This window comes from Aptenodytes patagonicus, chromosome 22, assembly GCF_965638725.1.
Source record: "Aptenodytes patagonicus chromosome 22, bAptPat1.pri.cur, whole genome shotgun sequence".
NCBI lineage: Eukaryota > Metazoa > Chordata > Aves > Sphenisciformes > Spheniscidae > Aptenodytes > Aptenodytes patagonicus.
The window spans coordinates 2,092,755-2,112,884 of record NC_134970.1 but is presented as its reverse complement, the minus strand read 5'-3'; the positions used below and the strand labels follow the sequence as shown (position 1 = coordinate 2,112,884).

At 49.4% G+C, this 20,130-nt stretch overlaps 1 protein-coding gene across 2 annotated transcripts in view; it reads right to left on the bottom strand.

Moving 5' to 3' along the window:
* The window catches only part of PLXNA2 (plexin A2), a 210,290-nt gene that overhangs the window by 36,428 nt on the left and 153,732 nt on the right, over positions 1–20,130 (bottom strand). For both annotated transcript variants that reach the window (XM_076358294.1, XM_076358293.1), the window contains exons 10-15: positions 16,077–16,277; positions 14,098–14,194; positions 13,546–13,739; positions 7,201–7,352; positions 3,810–3,927; positions 74–210 (exon numbers count right to left, since the gene is read on the bottom strand). In XM_076358294.1, the coding sequence (XP_076214409.1) occupies positions 74–210; positions 3,810–3,927; positions 7,201–7,352; positions 13,546–13,739; positions 14,098–14,194; positions 16,077–16,277 (899 nt within the window). The remainder of the gene's footprint in view (positions 1–73; positions 211–3,809; positions 3,928–7,200; positions 7,353–13,545; positions 13,740–14,097; positions 14,195–16,076; positions 16,278–20,130) is intronic.

The following is a 20,130-nucleotide window of genomic DNA, read 5'->3' as shown; positions in this document are numbered from 1 at the left end:
TACATGGTGGTGCAGCCCTGATAACCAGGATGTGCACGGCAGGAGCCCACGCTGGCCCAGCTCGGCCCCTTACCCGTAAAATTCACAGGTCTGGTTTCCCAGGAGCACCGACACGCGGCTGCCGGCTCCCAGGTAGTGCCCGGAGATGGTCACCATCGTCCCTCCCGACTCCGGACCACGGCTGGGGTTCAGAAAACTCACCGCTGGAGTCTGGAGAAAGAAAAGGACAAACTCAGCGCTCCTGCCTGCTGCGAGGGGAGCTGTCAGCGAGCGGCTGCCCAGGGGCCGTGCCAGCCGGAGAAGCACCGTCCCCCGAGCATCTTCATGCTTTGGCTGAGTGGGGATATCCTTTTTAAATGGAAAAGCAAAATAGGGATGCGTCCTGGACATACGACAAATCTCCTGCTAAATTTTTGAACCCAGCTCTGAAAGAGAGATGCGCCTCAACAAAATGACTGCAGATTTAGCCTCAAGCAAATTACGTATTTACCTTCAACTTTGTTCTTAAACAAAGGTAAGCTGTTTGCACCGCAGTTTCAAAAACTAAATATATCCCAAGCCAAGCAAACTGCCACAATGGAAATTTGAACCCAAATGTTTAAAGTTTGCCAATGTGGTGGAGTATCAAAAAACCCCTCCAGGGTCTGGTAATGGGAAATACTGCACAACTGTAACAAAAGGCAGTACCATCAGCTCCCGCTTAATATGAACCGCCAGTGACAGTACTGTGGGGGCAGAACCCGTTTCCCGTTGCTGATGGAAAGACATCCTTGGTGGGCAAACTTAGATCCCACTCGACATTTTATTGGTGACATTATTGCAGCAATGCCATGTCTTTATCCTGCCTTGCACCATGATAGCTATTTATCCCCCTTAATAGAATTTGCAGAAAGCAGGTACCTTTTTATTTGTTTTCAATCAGTGGATATTACCAAATTGTTTTACTAATGCTTTCACATTACCCTCTTTATGACTCTCATCTGCAAAGGCTGGCAGCATCCCAGCTCCACTCCCCTGGTACCACCTGCTCGGCAGCTCAGCGAGTTTGTCCTGTTTTCTCTACCGTTTTCACAATGCAACACGTGTTTTCTGGGTGCCACAGCATTTGCCAAAGCAGCTTAGACCAAAGGCCTGTTTGACCCTGACTCCTGAATAGACCAGAGAAAAGCACACAATCCACCCTGTTGTGGGTAATTATGCAATAATATTACAGGAGGGAAAGATCTGTCCTTCAGCTGCTCATGGTCAGCTCACAGCTCTTATGCTAGCTGGGGTCAGGAGTTGGACTCGCTGATCCTTGTGGGTCCCTTCCAACTCAGGATATTCTATGATTACCCCAGCTAATGGCAATCCTAGACAACATGACTGATAACAGCAACGTTTACACTAGGCAGGCTTGGGAGCATTTCATACAACCAAGAGGAGTGATTCCAAAATGCAAAAAACCTCCAAAGGATGTTCAATGTGTGATTGCCCACCAAAAACCACCTTCAGCCTCCAGCCCAACCCTGGTGACTGTCCCACGGTGAATTAGGAACAAGCTGCAACGCTGTGAACACTCCAGACAGCGAGAGCCCACTACCAGCCACCCTCCTCCTCCATCCCCATCCCCTGGGGCCAGTCCGCTCGTGGGAGCCCAGGGACAGAAAGGAGCAGTTATTTAACATGTCCACGAGGTCCAGCAGTTCCCATACACACACCAGTGACAGAGCTGCACGCATACTGGAAAACACAGCCCTCCTCTGCATTCAAAGTGAATTATAAGCACCTCCTGGCTACAAGCATCTGACGTTTCTGGTGTGAGCATCACCTTGTCTAAGTGTTGCAATCCTTGGAAACTCAAAGCGTTGCCACAAATAGACACTCAGGCTGTAACCCCGAGCAGTCATTCTTGTAAACAAGGAAAAGACAGGAGAGGTGAGGGCCCATCCTAGAGACCTGCAAAAAGTCCCAAGGCTGGGGTGAGGCCAGCATCAGATGAGGGCCTGAAAGCTGAATAAGGATTTTCCATCTTCAACTCATGATTTGGTGATAATTATGACAGATTTACAGATCCAAAGTAGCTCCAAGGTTCCACCTCCCCAGATAAAACGGGTGTAATTAAGGTGACAGCATCGCTCCTGCACGGTGTCAGGCACCAGATGAGCTCACTAAGGCGTGAACCCTCTCAGGGTCAGAACAGAGCGCTGCTTTAAGGTACCAATCAATTCTACTACTGACTTTAATGGCATAAACCAGCTGCAATGGAATTTGTGGCGGTGCTAAAGAGAAAAATAGAGGCCAACTAACAAAAGGAAATGATGTGCTAGAAGTTTTAGGTGCTTGAGGAAAAGAAACTATATAATCAGGGTAACTGCTGGAAATCAGAAGCAACAATGCAAAGGATGATAATGCTCGGCATATGCTCACCAGGTTGCTGCAAGGTACTACTCCGAGATTCATCTCCACAATTACCTTCCACTGGCTCCTGGTTATTATTTAACACAAAGCAAGAGAGCATCCTCCTTGTGTCGCATGGGAACCTGCCTTTCGATAGTGGCAAAGCTGGGGACTATACTGGCAGTGCCCTGTGATGATCAGAGGGGTTTCTGGCATATTTGAGCAAAATGTGGTGATATTTTGCACCCCTGCTATGTTGTTGAATAAATGAAATCCCAGGGGAGGGTGTGGCTTACAATGCTGATAGGATAGCAGGGGCTAGCCTGATTTATCTCTCAATTAGTTTACAAATTGTGGACAATTGGTAAGTGCTGGCATTTCCCTGCATACAGATTCCACTAAGCACAAAATCAATGTGGCTGGATGAAGTGCCCTGTTTAGGCAAAAACCGGAGATATAAGAAACCCCAGCTGTGGCTTTTAAGTTTATGAATCAAAAGGCTGCTAATTAAACAACAGGTAGAAACGACCCCACTCAACCAATGGAAGCCCACCAACCCAAAGAGCAGCTCTCCATTAAGCAGATAGAGAAAGCCTACACTGAACCAGCATCCTTGGAGGGGGAAAAAAAAAATCCCTGAATATTTGGATGTAGAATTATCCTTACATCCCAAAGGGCATCATGGGGAAAAGATTAAATCTATAGACACAGAAACTAACCCAGATATGTTTAGGTTTCACAGGCAGTTAATTAAAACTAAGTTTCTAGCAGGACCTCAGTACCTGAGCTGCAGAAGGACTCTGCTGCTTGCTCTCCTGTTGCGTGTTTCTGTATCCCTGCAAAAAGGCCTATGGGTGCCTGTATGCGTACACACGTAGGTATAGAAACATCTTCAAAACCATCACGAAGCAGCGCCCTGGATTCATCCCCATTAACTAAGCACCAAAGTAACAATGCCCATTACAAACAGAGAAAAATTTTGAGTGCCAACTCCAACTCCTTGACAATTCCTCATGCACAGAAAGTCCTCAGGTACAGAACAAAGTTAGGCTTTATGCAACGCTTCTGCTGGGATTACACCAATGCACTTTGCAAGGAGTAACCAAGCCTAGTAATTCAGGAGGTTATCACTATTTTGGAGGTGCAAAGCTGAAACCAAATGCTGTGGGAACCCTGGGTTTAGGTTCCCACATAAATCCTGTTTATTCTGCAGACCTGTGCAAGCTCTAGATCCTGAAAACTGGGCTCGTTGACTGGGCTACCAGCGAATTGTGCAATGCCATGGGGAAAGCATCAGAAAAAGATGGCAAATTTGGGATTGTCTTCTGGTGTTGAACCCCATCCATTTGACATATGCATTCGTAGAGCATGGCTATTCCGCGGGGGATGCATGCTACTCCCCCTCCTCCCCACCTTGGCAGGACACTCACCACAAACATGTACTGCTGTGCGGACTTGGCCGTGAACTCTGGCTTGCACTCTCCGATGCACAGGAGCACTGGGCCGGAGCTGATCCCTGGAAGTGCCTGCCCCATTTCACAGACGATCCTGGAAGCAGAAATGCCGCAGTGAGGCTTTGGCAGGAGGTGTCAACAGTGCCCTGTGCAGCTCCATGCAGGGCTGACTTTCTTTTTTTCTTCTTTTTTTTCCTCCCCCTCTTTAACTTTGATATCTGCCTCTTTGGAAGAAGTTAATTACTGAGTCTATTTTTACCCCATGTAGTAATTTAAAGAAAAAAATCAAAATTAGACATAATTATTACAAGCTGTAAACTCCAGAGCAAAGCAGAGCACTAATGGCAATATATTAGCCAGTAGCAAAGTGAGTGTGAAGTCCTTAGAGTAACAGATGAGTTCATTAAGGGAACAGCTCACACTGCAGTCTCCCAGTTAATCAAAAATGGAGAAACCCGCTCGGGGATGATAGAGACAGCCGTGGAGAGCAGCCTTTGCAGGGCAGACAGGGCTGGCTAACACAGAACATACTGGTGCTGGTAAAAGGAGTTAGCGGCACTGAAAGACGCCGATCCTGTGCTCCTCGCGTGGCCCAGCTCAGCCCCGTGGGCACATCCTGAGGCAGGTAAAGCCGTAAGGACAGGGAGAGCTGCTGGGGTTAACCATGGCAGGCCAGGCTGGAAGATGAGGAAACCCTCATTACGCAGCCTGTGGGTGTGTAATCCAAAAATCCCAGGGCACTGGGAATGCATAATGCCTGCCGGAGATGAGACCAAGCAAATGCCTGTCATGCCAGCAGGTCTAAGAGAGGTTTTCAAAGGGATGTCAGCTGGCAGGGCTCTCTAGCTGTACCTAAAGGGGATGGATGCTGCTTGCTCCCACGGCAACGCTGGCAAGACAAATTCAAGAGCATCCTGCGAGGCACTGGAAACCTCAGGATAGAAGTAACCTGCCTCAGGGCAGGGGGGTGCAGTTAACGCCGGTGATGAGACACTTTTTGGCATCTGGCCCTCAGAGCGAGACCAGAGAAAGAGCCAGAGCAACCTTTCCCCGCTGAGGCTGAAGGTGCTTTTGCAGAGCGGCAGGGGAAACGCTCGCTCTTCTGCCAATCGCATGCAAATGCATGAAAGGCTCCAGTTCTTGAAGGCAGCGTTTCAGCTGCCTTCAGCAGCATTAGATTCACTATAAATAAAATAAAAAGACTAAAGGAAAAAAGAACCTGCAGACAGACAGCATGCACAGGTGATGCCAGAAGGCCTAATGAAATACATACATGCTAGTAAAGAGCTCTAATGTGAAAGTCCTTATTGCTGCACATCAAAACGGGTTGCCTAGAGAGACGCTGCCTTTGGAGAACAGAAACTGAAGCATCTCAGCTGTGTGCCTTAATCTGCCACGTGCTCCTCTCTCTGCCTTTCAACCGTGCACCTCTCCTCTGCCTGCTACTTCACTACTTCTCCTCCTGCAAACCGGCAGCGGGGCGAGGAGGCAGGGTATCTGCCCTGCCGGGCTAGGGCGGAGGGCTGGCATTTGGGAGCAGTAATCTCTGCTCCTGCCAGCCCACAGGCAAACAAAGCAAGGTGAAGTGATTCCTGACACCCCACGGGCAGGAGCGGAGAGCGGAGGTTTTCTCCCACAAGAAGCAAGGATACACCAAGTGCTATATACAGGGGGAAACACCAAATACTCAACTATTTGCCAGTAAAGCAGCAGCTGCCGTACAGTACCAGGCATGACGGGGCGCGGGACGGGGCACAAGCGACCTGGTACACCTGATCCCGATTCCCGATAAATGCCAAATTCCCAGCAGGTACCTTGTTACAAAACGATGCATTCGGCAGAGCTGTAGGGTGCTGATTGCTGGGCTAAGTGGCCCTTTCACCAACATTAACCTAATTGCTGGCTGATAGATTGTGTGGCTGGAGCATATGGTGAGTCATTACAGTCTTGGAATTCAGTCTGCCCACAGAACCCTTAAAGAGGGTCCTTTTATCTGTATTCATCTTTAAAAGGCAGCTCTCATGCTAATGCTTGCTGTTATCTGCCCAGGGTAAATGTTTTAATGATGTTAAACTTTGAAAGCTCAAGAGCAGTAATTAGAGTCATGATTATAAAATCAGGGTTTCATACCATCAAAGGAGGATAATTTTATAATCTTCCATCCTTTATTTGAAAAATAAAATAAAACAAAATACTGCTCAGCAGAACAGCCCAAACTGCTAGCAGTGACAGTGCTATCGGTGCAGCGCTTGGAGCCATTCTGCAGTAACACCAACGATGCTTTGCACGTCCAGAGCGCCCTTCATCCAGTGATCGGAAAATACTTCCTAACTGATATACTTGCACACATTCTCGCTGTTTGGAAGAGGAGATTAATGTCATTCCTGTCTTACAGATGGGGAAACAAAGACAAAGAGTGAGCAAAAAACAAACCAACGCCAACACGTGCTAGTGACAGGTCCTTCCACTACGCTGGGGATCAGACTGGGACCCACCAAATCCATTTCACCACCAGAGGACAACTGCTTTCAGCTGCTGCCAAAGCTGGGGCAGATCTGTGCTGCTGGGACCACTCGTGCGCCCTGGGATCCCCCACACTTGCCACGAGCAGCCACGACCCTACCACACATGATGCCGTCCTGGTCCCCAGCAGGTGAGACTAGACAACCCAAGGGGAGACACCACACATTGCTCCTCTCCTCTCCTGCCCTGCACGAACAACCCCCAACACACCCCTCAGCACCTTGGCTACACCAGAACAACCCCCCCAAACAGCAACAGGAGCATGCGTCACTTCAGGAGGTTTATTCACCCATCCTCTGTTACATGCCTATTTTCTAATTTTCAATTGACATTTTTCTTAGTGAAATAAATGAATTGACTCCAGTGGAGGCCCATTCGGATTAAGCGGCTGTCACCGCCTCACCCGCCTAACAAATGGCTGCGTGCAGCCAGCAGCGCCGGCTGAATTTCAAGTGCGATGGGGAGCGGAGGGGGCAGAGAGGCTCAGCATCAACAGCAAGGTACTCATCAGAAAAGTTGCTTAGCAAAGCAGGAACCGCAGTGTGGAAGGAAACAAAACACTTAATGAAAGCTTAAAGGGCTGCTTAACCACCCCTGAGAGAGCATCCAAACACCTCATCCCCTTCTGGTGTAGGAATGGCACGCCCCATTCCAGGCACCATCCACCTCCAGACCCCTTCCTGCAGGTCTGCAGGGCTGGAAAGGGTGGAGAGATGATGCCTGGGGTTTGGATTAGTTATTGGCCTCCTGTGCGTCTGCTGGAGGTCAGGGAAGAGGCTTTGTGCAGGCTGACCAGCCCTGGGGCCCCGCGGTGGGGACGGGTGAGGTCCTGGAGGCCACTCACTGTTCTGCGATGACGTACTGCTCGGGCAGGGGCGTGCACTGCACCCCAGCAACCTGCACCCCGTGGGCGATCTCGGAGAAATCCAGGCCCAGGTTCACGCCACGGATGGTCACCCTCGTCCCTCCTTCTGGGGGGCCTGACACTGTCAAGATCTAGAGGGAAACAAAACACAGGAAAGTTGAGCTGGTGTCCCTGCGCCACCCGTGCTTCTTCAACTCCATGTCTGGCTTGGAAGCAAACCTTTGCTTTGCAGGCTGCGGCTGAGTGCTGCAACCTCCACCTGCTCCTGCTGCCAAACCCAGGCCAGCACCACCTTCTCATGTCCCCTCTGGATGCCTTGGAGAAGCCCAGACCCAGGACAATCCAACACAGATGGATTTCAGCCCAAGGATGCTGAAATCCATCTGTGCTGAGCTCCAAGAAAGGACACCAAGGTCCCTGAGCTGGCCAAGAGGTGTGGGCAATGCCTCCCCCAGAAACCCTTGCAGAAGGATAAGACTGGCTCCTTTTTTATACATAAAGTCTATGTATAGTGACTTACTATACATAGATATTAAGTCACCTTCCAGAAGCTGCCTGCTGCTTTGGAACTTCTGCCTTGGCTGTTCTCTGAACGTTAATGTCACATTTTATTAGTAAGTTGGCACCTCAAATGACTTACAAATGTTAAAGGGTGAGGTGTGTGCTTTAAAACTGCCTGTTTATAGCCTGCCTCAGCCGTAATCATCTCTGCTTCTATAGACTTTCATTAAGGACAATATCCTCTTCAATTAGGAGTATAAATTACAGTAATGTATAGTCACAAAATTTGGACTTAAGACTCTCAAAAAGTTGTCCTGAATCTGCCACCGGTCTGTTGTTGCTCTTGGGTGAGTTACTAATCTTCTCTGTGCTACAGCTGTTATTAATAAATAAACATAATCCATAATAATGCAATTTAATTAATTTAATGGTGAATCTTGTTTACGCTTGTTTGTTCCACCCTTGTCTTTGGCAAAAGATTTGAGCTCTTCAAAACCTTTTCCTTACCGTTTCTGGATGGATGGCTGCTTTTCTTTCACCTTAAGAGCTCACTGTTCCCTGGACGTGAGTGGGTTAGGAAGGCAGCAAAACACCAGCCCCATCACGAGAGCACGTCCCAGCAACCTGCTGCACCATGGGCTGAGTGTGCCCCAAAGCAGCCCTTGTGGGACCCCCTGCACTTTCCAGTGCCACGGGGCACGTCTCCCCCCGATCTCCATGGGATTCCCCTTCCCACCCAATGCAAACTGCTAACGCCATCAGGACCCCCCCCTGTTCCCCATCGCTTCTGTGGCTCCAAGTGCCCCCCCTGCACCTTCCTGCATTTCAAATCTCAGCTGAAGCCATTTTCCTTCTCCCTTGCTTATGCCTCGTAATTTGTTGCTCTCCACCTCTGCTCCCGTTTAAGGTGCTGCTATTGAATTTGGCCACACGTGTTGGGGTTCAGCCTGCTCCACGCACCCAGCAGAGCCCATAAGCTGCACCGTGTGTCAAACCACCACCTCCTTCCCCTGCATATGCTTTAGTTTCTACCTCCCTCTCCCCTCGACTGCACCACTGAGGTTTCTAATTTATTCACCATACACTGTCTGTTGTGCTGCTGTTTTCTGTAACTCATACCGCGTAGCATGTCTTGTATCATTTAGCTCCGTGAAGCACTATGTACCCATAAAAGACACCACAAAATCAAGTTGTATTGCATTACACTGAGTCCTGAAGGCCTGCACTGGTAATGTTTACATCGCTAGCTGGGAATCACCTGAACTCGGCAGTTCACATACTTGACAGTTACAGCTGTCCTTTGCAGCTCTAGATTATGTTAAAATGCATTTGCTGAAGCACTTACACTGCCGGGCTCGTTGTCTCAACACTGTTCAAAAGAAGTCACAGTTTGCCATTTCCCGACCTTACCACAACCAGCGGAGCCAACCGGCCTCACCGAACAAAGCAGAGCTGATTCTGTATTTTGAAAATGTTCTGACCTGGAAAATCCCCAATATGGAGCTCCACTCGACCTAGATTTTAGTGGCCGCTAATTGAACAGTTTTGAAGTAACTGTGCCATAAAGCAGCCCCAGGGTTAGAACAGATGCATTCAATTAATTACAGCTGGAGAGATTCAGTCAAAACCACAGAAAGTAGATAAGTCTTAAAGGTCCCATTGCACTGAGCGCCGGCGATCCCTCCAAGCAGCACCCAGCCAGGCAGCGTCCCTGGGTCACCTCGTTGTGTTGCAGATGCACGGCCGAGGCACCTCCAGCAAACCCAGCCCAGGGCAGCTGCTGACAGCATGGTCTGCCTTAACCCAGGGCTGTGGTTGTGCTGGGGAGCTGCTCAGTCTGCAAGGGTGGCTGCAATGACAGCCCAGATTCTGGTCCGAGACAGACAGGATTAGGAAGAAATATTCCCCATTTTCAAGAAATATACTTTAGTAGAGTGGCTTTTCACTCAGAGGTCTGTGGAGGATCAAAAGAACCTGCAAAGGGCAGCTAAGGAAAAACAAGGCCGTTACCAGGAATTTTACATTTACTGTTTAGGGGTCTGCACCTCTGCTGGAAGTTTTTTAGGTTGTTTGTAAAACTGAAGCAGTTTGAAAGTCACTGAGATCTAGAGTGGGGTGTGGGAGGCAGGGCCTTTGGTTCTGCTGATCCCCTGAATTATTCTGAGCAGGTCACCTCTCCTCTCTGTATCAGCCTCGCCTTGCAGGAAACAAATAAGCAATCCACCGCCTCTAATAAAGCATGTCCCCACTGCTCAGTGAAAGGAATAATGCAAGTGCAAAGCACTGTATTATTCACAGAAAGGATTCAAATACAGAGATGAAGTGGGTGGTGGTAGGAGCTCAGTTACATTTATACTCTGCCTTCACATCATGTAAGGGATGCAGATGCACCACTGCATTTCTGTTGTTCCTGCTTCTCACTTGAAACCAAGGTGGGGATCCCAGGGATCTGCGAGGATGGGATCCAAGGGATCCCAGGGATCCAGGAGCCCCAACGCAGTGCCAGCACGCTTCCCTCCCCAGCCTGCAGAAGACACTGCTGTAACGATGCAGGATAAATGTTCTCAGCCTCACGTCTTGCCGGTTGCATGGTTCAGCATTTCTGACATAAAGCAGTATTTAGCCTCAAGAAGTCTGTGCACAAGACAGGGAGACCTAGGACTGGCTGTGAGTCAGATGGGGCTTTCCTCCTGGAGCTGGAGGCAAGCTGCGAGCCTAAGACCGTTCTGCGCAATAACCACTTGGCATCTGTTAGGGTGCAGAGAGAGCGCCGGGCTTGCAGAATAAATGGCATAACCCCTGCTCCCTCCCAAAATGTCATCCACCTTCATTCTCTTTGTCTTTTTTCATCCTGCTCTAAGCTAGCTGGATCCCAGCTGATGAGCCCAGCAGGGAACCAGCACATAAGCATTGTCATCCCCGCATGATCCCTCCTTGTCTCTGCCTTAGCTGATAGCACATTCAGAACCTAATTGTTATCTCAGCAGAGCAACTCCATTATTCAGCCTGACACTGCCCCCCCTTCAGCTGTTTGTTGCACTGATGTTATATTAATGAGGCCTGCAAATAAATGAATAGGAGATCAGAGTGCTGCTTGTTCGCAAGAAAACTGATTTTTATTTATTTATTGCTAAGACCACAGACCGTGTGGAAGTTTTACGCTGTTAAAGGGACACTGTCGGTGACGGCTGGGCCTCTCGCTCAGAAAAAGGGCTGCGTATATCCTACTGCTCATTTACTTTTATGACTATTAAAACACAATCTCTTCTTATTAGTTATGCATTCCCCGAAGGCACTGGCGCCTGGGAGCAAGGCACTTGACCTCCAGCTTGACAGAAAGAGTGAAACTGGCCAGATGAAGCAAAAGGAGTGGAAAACAGCCTGTTTTAAAGGGTGATCCAGGCTGCGATGCAAGCCCCAGTATAAGACCAAACGCTGCTCCCCAGTCGAGTCTGTCAGTGCCGGTGCTTGTGGGCAGGAGAGCGTGTCACCAGTGCCTGCTTTAAACCTGCCAGGAGCAGGTCGGTCCCAGCAGGGCAGGGCGGTCTCTTCCCAGCTTTCAGTGCACAGCTCTGCAGCACTGGACATTGCAAAACGGTACCCAAAATACTGAAAAACCTCGGACGCCAGTAAAAAGGACCCAACAGCAATAAAGGCTGTAAAGGTCTCATGGGCTCCAAGACAATCTCATACACTTTTCTGGATGGGAAGGGAGATGAGAGAAGTTAACCTGTGCTGTTGAAAGGTTTGGGTTTAGGAATATCAACCCTGCAGGGTTTCTACTGGGGCTTTGCCATTTTCTGTAGACCTGACTGCTCAAGAACTTAGCAAAATTCTGTAAGAGTTTTTAGCCCTATACAGCATCCTTCCATTCAGTGGATCTCAAAGCAGAAGAAAATGGCCACTAGTTCCCTCTGCTTTCCCCCTTCTTTTTCTACAACAGTGAAAACTGCAAACTTGACTTTAATTAAAAAAAAAAAAAAAAAAAAAAAAGCTGTGAATTCATAAGGAGAAGGGTGGGAGGTGGAGTTCAAGGAAAAACACCAAACACTGCAAGACCTGTAATAAAATCACAACAGCTCACAGCACTGCCAGAGTCAGCTGAGGCCATGGGACAATACATCCCCCTGAAACCTGTTATTTTCTATCACTGACCCTCTCTGTGGAATAAGCCAATCTGCCAGCGAAACTACAGACATTTCCTACTCAATTCTCTCATCTCCAAATCCACTCAGGGCAATCTCCTGAGACTCAAAACATCTCCTGGCGAGGCACCCTGTGCTTCCCGCTTTGAAGGCTGAGACACAGACCTGGTTATGGAAAAATCTGTAACAGCAAAGCTCGGCTCTTTTCTCCTTGGACAGAGACCAAAAGTATTGCTTTCAAGTTGGACAGTGATAAAACACTCGGTGGCAGTGCCATGCCCACAGCCAGCCGCGAGAGCCAGCCTGGCAGTGCTTAGATGCAAGTCACTTCGTGGCTGGAGCAGAGTGTTTTTCCCCTTTTCTGCTCAGCTCAAGGAAGGGTAAATAAATACATCTAAGACTTCTTCAATGTTACAACTGTCTGAACGGTTTATGGTGAAGAAAATCTCGGGCAGAGGCTATTTTGCTTCTTGCACCTTGTAGCATAACCTTGTGCAAGCAGAACAGCACTTGGATAAGAAAACTTTGGTTTCTGACTACTGGCAGGACAAGGTGAATCTAAGCAAGCCTTTAAGGCTCATTTTATCTCTCCGTAAAGATAGCTATGTCTTGCCAAACAAACCAACCAAACAAGGAAAGGACAGACTCTCACCATTTCTTAACGCTTTCACGTCTCTGCACAGTCAGCACCACCACCTCCTCTGCTCCTCCGCAGCCTCGCAAGCTCCACTGCAGTTTACAGAACACTGCACAAGAGAAATACCTGCCCAAAGGTATAATGTGGCTAGGCAGAAGGTCTAAGAAAGAAAGAAAGACCAAAGGCCTTGCAATGTCCCTGCGGGACGGATGGACCTTCCTCAGCAACATCCTCCTCCAGTCAGCCCCAGCCCTGACACAGCACCACCAGCCTCTGCGGTTTCCTCCCCCCCTCCATAAAAAGGAGGCTGATGCCTTGCTCCCAGCGGGTCTGAGCATGAGCCAGTTTAGCTAAGCTGGTGTAGAAACTAATCTGGGTTAAGAGGAAACTTCCACGTGTACTGGGGTCCTTATTCAGCTGGCAGAAGTTTGTGTGCTGAGAAGCCCTGCTCCTGTCCTGCCAGGCGTTTCTGTAGCCATGAGCATCAGTGCAACAGGCTACTTCAATCCAACACTCTTTTACACCCACGCCCTCCGCCTTCTGCAGTATGGACACACGCTCAGGGCAAGGGAGGCTTTTTTGGGGAGTTAATTAAGTGAGAAACCAAAATCTTCTTTCATTCCTACCTGATGTGAGTGTCACTCCTAATAGTAACATTAACAGACCAAGTGCAGTTTTACCGGTAAAATTACTCCTGGGAGACATTCTGCATCCCTCAGTGGTCTGAACAGAAACATCAGAAGCATCAACTATAGACTAATTAGCTCCCTAGTTTAATTAGCATCCCTGCAACAGTCCATAGCGGTCACCCCAATGCTGGTCGCATCCCGGCGAGTGACAGCTGCACGGCGGGGCGGTGGGCTGCACACCCTGGCCACGTGCCGGTGGATCCGCATGTTAATTACACAGAAAGTAGCCAAGCATTTTATTCCCTGTTCTTCAGCGCCGGATGGACGATGGCGAATTTTCAGATGAGAGGGAGACAGACACAAATCCACTCTGGAAGGAGTAAGGAGAGGGTCCGGAGATGCGCGCTTTTACCTCGGTGATGCGAGGGTTGGAGCACTTGACGTTCCTGCTGGACCAGTCGAGCCAGGGCTGGGCGGAGGGCGCGCTGCAGTGCGGCCGCAGCGTGCACTTGGCCTCGCCGCTGCACCAGCCGCACTCGAACTTGGGGTCGGCTTTCAGGCAGAGCCCGCAGCTCTCGCGCTGGGCTGCGCACTTGTAGAGGTGCACTGCGGGAAGAGGGGACGGGCACTCAGGACGAAGTCAAGAAGTGAAATACTCATAGGGACTGCAGCTGCTCTTGGACTTACAGCAAAGGCACATGTTGAGTTTTGACTTAACAAACTGCAGGGTGGACTTGCACATGTGGTTTCCAAAGCCAAGGCCATATCAGTGGTGCTTAGTGAGCACCACTATCAGTGGAGCAGTGAGTTGCTCTCACCCAAAGCAGGATCCACCGGGACCACGTCATCTCTGGCTGCAGCCGCAGTGACGGCAGCTAATGCCGCTCTGCCCCAACAGCCACTTCCCAGCCCCCATCACCGCCCTCCTTCCCGTGACTTGAAAGCCAACTCAAGCAGCCATTACCTTTCAGATCCTCTGGGTTGTCAATAACAAAGTTCCCATTCCAAACCACAGCAAAGTCCACTGCTAAGTTGCTTATGTCCGTCCCATCGTAGAGATACTGAAGGAGAAGATCGAGAATGAAATGCTTGGGAGGATCTATCTGAGACACTAACAGGAAAAGAGTATTTCTTTTAAAGAAACCGTGATTATTCTCTGCTTAAAAGCATGTGCTGATGTCTGAACCACCACCACGTCTACACTTCATCTCCAGGGTCCTGCTTTGACTCCCTCCTCCTCACCAGGAAGAGATAATTAAATCAGATCTAGTCCTTGTGAGAGGTAATAGATTAATTATTTCACTCACAGTGGTTGCTCTTGTCGTTCAGTCTCTAGCTTATCAATACAGCCCCTCCAGTTAATCAGACTGGAAGGACTGCTGCCTTCAGGCTATCTCGTTATACAGTCACCATGCACCCTAGTGTGACTGGGAGCTTAAAAATCACGCTGCACTGCTGTGGCTGATGAAATAGGCAGCAGCTGAGGAAAAACAGACGGTGCAGAGAGGTCCTTTCCCAGTTTCTGCTTCAGCCTAGTCTCGGATAGCACCGGCTTGAATTATTCACCTTCTCATGGACATCCCGGGGGCGGTGGCAGAGTGAATCTGCATGCTTTAGGTGAATTCCCAGTGTATTCTGAAATTCCCATTATCACAATTAGCACCAACGAGGCCTCATTCTGACGCTCTCTTTAAGTCAATCAAGAGCTGCTAAAAAGACTTAAAAAGGTGAGCGAACACTGCCATCCTCTTTGGGATGAGGGAATGATGATTAAACCAAAGCAGACTGCTTTGACTGTCCCCATGCAATAGTTGTACAGTTTTAACTTACATTTGGTTGTACTGACTCACCTCGCCTGGGTTTTACTAAGTCGGTGTGAAACTAGATCTTCTGTACAAGTGACAGAGGTGCAAGAACAGAATTGCCCTTACCTTCCTTACCTACCACTTCCTATTAGCCTAACTGGAATGAAAGTGCTTCTCTAATGTTTATAAATAGCTTTGGATAGGAAAAATACTATATAGTATTAATGCATTTATTATCCACCAAGCTGCAAGGCCCAAAGACGGCCAGTGATATATAAATATCCAGTGAAATTTTTAAAAATTCAAAACTTCATTAACAATTTAAGACCATCTGCACTGAATATTAAAGTAGACCCCGTTCTGCTGCCTAAAACAAACTGAATGTGCCCTGTTTACCCGTGGACCTCTTCAAATGCGTGGCGAGGAGGGGAAGGACCTTGGTCTTCCCTGCCTGTCCTCCAGCTGAAGCATGCCACGTGAGACCCAAACGTGGGCTGGGGCTCGGAGGGTGGCCTTTGGGAAGCCTGCGTTTACCGTATGTGTTTTGGCATCCCTGAGCACCTGCCATGGTGACATTCGGGCGTTCTGGGGTAAAATCCTGCCAAGGTCCATTGGCAGGGCTAAGGCCCGTCCTACAGAGAAGAGCTATCCTCCCCTACCTGCTTCTCTGGCAGCATCATTCAGATAGTTTCCCTCTCTCTGCTGCACTGTGCTTTCTCCCGACAGTTTTCCTTTCCCCCTCCTTCCCTGCACCATGCTGCTTTTCAGCATTACTGTATTCATCCAGCTACCGTGACCTGGAATTCGGCAGCTCCCCGATAAGGGGTCTGTGATTTGCCTTATCTCCCCCGTGTGAATTAGCCTGCCTCAACACCTTCGTTGCATTCCCTCCTCCTCCTCCCCTTCCCCTCGCTGACCCCCCACAGTCAGACAGGGAACCGCCAGATAAAGGATCTTCTCTGGGCCGGTAAATGAAACACCTCGCACGCCCGTGGCAGGTTCCCACCTGGAGTTCAGGATTAGTTTAACTCTGGGATTTTTCACTCTCCCTGTGGCTGAGCCCACCCCCTTCGCAGCTATTCGGAGCTGACATCCACTTTGGGCACCTTTTTGCCACGTTCCCCTCCCGGTCCCTCACCGAGCTGTTCTGGCACTGGACGCTGGAGCTGTTGAAGCGCAGGGCGGGCACGCGGTGGATCACGCCCTGGATGCTGAGGACGCACTCGTACCCGCGCTGGCCAGACTGGGGCTGGGGCAGGTTTCTCGCCTTCAGCGTGATGGGTTTCACCTCTCCCACCGGGATCAGGATCTCCTCTGTGGGGAAGAGCTGGGGACAGTCCTGGGGGGCAATAAAAGAGAGGGGGAGGTTACAGCAGTGACAGTGCGTCCGCAGGTCTGGCCAGGTCTCAGCCCACCTGCTCCAGCGGCAGGGCTGCTGTCCCAGCAGATCCTCAGCACGGAGGACCAGCCGCTTCTCAGTCCACCCACGCAGCTGCAGGTTAAGTGTAGAAATAAAGAAGACCCCATTACAGTCCGCCTGCTCTGGGACTGGCACTGATTTTCTCACCACAGTCGCAGAAGAAGGAACACTGCTATTCAGGGAATAAATCGAAGGCATCCTCCCCGCTCTGAGCTTGCTGTGGGTTTTATCCGTGGAGACACAAGCTCTCACCCTGCCCTCCCGCAGCAGTGCGTTATCAGCTGCTCCAGCTCCGCCTGAGCCCCGCTGCTCCAGGAGGGCGATGGGCTGCTCCCAGCCACACGCTGCACTCCCTGGGCCTCCTCCTAATCCCATTTCACTCCTTACACCCCTCAGCTGTGTGCTGCTTTGGAGCGAGACTGATCAGCATGGGATGTGCTTCCCTCTCGCTGCCAGGTACCGTTCCGCCCTGCTTTATCTGAGTAAAATTATGCCAGTGTGCCATCCATTTCCCAGGCAACATTAATTTCTGCTCTATCTGCTCTTGCCCCTTACCCATGCCCCGAAACCTCTGGCCTTTCTGAAACGCCCAGCCAGCTCGCTGCAATCTCCCACCGCTGCTGCTCGCACAGCTTTTTGCTTAGCTGGGGGGTGCCTGGGTGGGATGCATGCCTCCGCCGGCCGGGTGGGCAAGGCATGAAGACCTGAACTGCCCTTTCTATCTCTAAAGCAATGCTCTTCCCTGCTCTGTGCTTCTGGGAAGTGGAGGACGTCCAAGGACCGGAGGATTTGGTTGCAGTCAATATCCGGAAGAGCAGGGACAGGGTTTTCACAGATGGGATTAAGCACCCTAATCCTGATCCCTCTGGGCCTTCTGAAATTCTGTCTAGTCTGCAAAACTGGCCTTTTCTCTTAGGAACTGTAGCAAAGGGTTTGGCATGTGCAATAAACTCAGAGCCTCCTCCAGCAGACAGCATTTGTAAAGGTCGTATGGCTTTCAAAAAAGTGGCCATCCTTGGATCTGAGGAGCTAATACTGAGGAGGGATCTCTCACAGAGGAGGGAGGACTGAAACAAAATCTAATTAATTTGTGTACAACTGTATCTCAGTATGTATCAGTGGGGTGGATGCTGGGCCATGACCGGAATGCCACACGTCTCTTCATGCACAGTGAAAGCAGCAAAATTATCAACCAGTGATGGCACCTGCAGATCTCCTGCCAGTGGGTGTTCACTGGCGAGACCATCAGACGAGGAGGAAGGCCAGCTCAGAAGATGCCAAATGAGCTCTGATGCCCCTGGGATCTGAGACATCGGCTCTTTGCCTTCTTCACAGCACCCTTTGGGCTTCAAAACCTTAAGCCTCCAACTCTTCTGGACACAGTCCCTTCAGGCGCCCTAAGCCTTTTTACGTTAGCCTGGAAACAGCAAACCCGGACTGCCAGCCTGCACAGGGACCCTGCCAGCCCCACGGGCAGGAGGAAGATGATGTCCTAGCCGAGCTCAGTGATTCAAACAAATGGGCAGTGGCTCCTGCTGCAGATCAAAGTCTTTCTGCACCTCCAGGATGCAATCGGGAGCTGCTCCAGGAATGCGTTTTTCTGAGTCAGATGCAAATTCAGAAGTATGTTACAGCTAGAGCCTTACAGTACAATCCATCACCCTGCCAGGCCAGAGCAAAGGCATTTCGGGAGATAACCAGAAAAAGCTGAGCTCCAGGAGTGGGGAGAGGCTGCTCAGCGGGAGTCCGGAGGAGGGATGGGGGGCTGAGACAAACCAGCCCAAAGACATTTCACTTCAGGCCTTTCCTGATTAGGAACTGAAGCCTCTTGCATGAAAGAGGAGATTAAACAGGTCCTGCTCCTGCAACGCCAGGCACGAGGCTGGCTGACAACCGCCAGCAGAGCTGCAAATGAACCCTCCTGCAGTACGAGGGTGATGGGAGCTTTACCATCCACTGCAGGAATGAAATGGACTCCTCCCTGAACCCCAAAGGCTTCCAAAACTGACCTAAGAGCATTAAATAAAGGAGGCATTAAATAAAGAATGGTGCTTCATCCTTGATGGTCATTTTATAAACAAGTTAAGGCTCAGGAGTTCTCAGCTAGAGGCAGTGAAAAATGGGTAAGGATAGTTCCTCAGTCCCTGAAAACAGCCTGGTTTTGAGTGTACAAAATACCATGAAAGTGGAAGCAGTCTATTAAGTTTTCCATTGAAAACCATGTGAAAATATTTCAAACATCTGTGTGATTGCAATAAAGGAGCAAAGAAAAGAGCAAAATGCTGCTGCCTCCAAAACTATATATTCTGAAAACTAAGCACAGCAATTAAAACATTAAGTACAGAGAAGTGTGATTTTTTTCCACTTCTGCCACTATCTGGCCAAAATAATGCAATTGTAAATTAATAGCAAGTTTCAATATTGCAGTAGGCTCAAGACTTTGCTATGCAAGATGCTGTATGCAAAATAAAAGGAAACTCTCCCCGCAAACATCATTCTACAGATGAGCAGCTCTCCAGTTCCCCACGAGCACAAACTACATGTCTAAATGATACTCTGAGATGAAGCGCAAAAAAAGACCTATCAGTGCCTGGTAATTGTATGACATTCCTCCCATAAGATCTCAACATCCTAAACATTATCTCTTCGTAACACACTGGGAGATACAGTTTTTCCTCAATCTATATACCAGGAACTGCAACATGCAGAGACAAAGGCTCTGACCGTCAGAAGTATTTACATTCCGTTTAGCTCTAATTTGCTTTGATCTAATGGAACTAGGTACCTAAGTACCTGTAAGTATCTGACACTAAATGATTAATCCCAAGCTAAAGTAGAAGATTTAGGAAAAAATGGACTGACGTCTCACTTCCCTCTGCCAAATCCCAGACTGGCATCCCAAGCCCTTTGCCACCCTGCCTAGCAATTTAAGTAAATCATCCGGATGGCAATGCAACGAGAGCCATCCTCACCAGGCTCCCGCTAGGACTGTGTATCCAGGGAGAAAATCCCCATCCCTCACTAATGGCCATTACGCGCGCCAAGCCGCGCTCCCTCTCCAGCTCACAGCCGGACTGATGGGATGTTGTTTCGCTACTGGCTCAGGCAAGTTGTAAATGAGAAACAGATGCTACCCCAGTTTGGAGAAGTCAGTAGCTTAAACTGCTGCCTCATAAACCTTTTTAGTGGCACTTTTCCTTATATATTTTTTATTTTATTTCTAACAGGGACTTTCACGGATTAACAGCCAAGAGTGATTTAAACTCCAACGGCCAGAAAGCGGGCTGTGCCGGGAAGGAAAGAAAAGCCCTTTTCTGCAGTGGAGCAGGTTTGCAGGCTGGAAGGGAACGCCACCACGAAGCTCAGCTCTGAGGTTCCCGCAGACCCTGGTATCATGGATCCAACCCCCAGCTCAGCCTTTACACTAACACCAGCAAACTCCTAAGATTCATGGCGTTTTCCATCCGACTGCCAGCTCTTCCGAGCTGACTTTGCACGCACGTTCCTTCCCCCTCATTATGCACCGCACACCTCTACCATCTTCTTACTCTGGCTGCATTTAAGGTTTTGCATTTAACCTCAAAGTCATATCGAGGACCAATGGGAGACAAATGGCTCCACTCCAGAGAGGTCCCCAGCTCTGTGGAAAGCCCGTGTTTGGGAGGAAAGGCATCCTGGAGCCGTAGAATCTTTTATCACATTATGATTGAAAACAAAAAAATCTCCAACCACATCACCGGTGGGAAAACCTCAGTGCACAGTCCTGAAAATA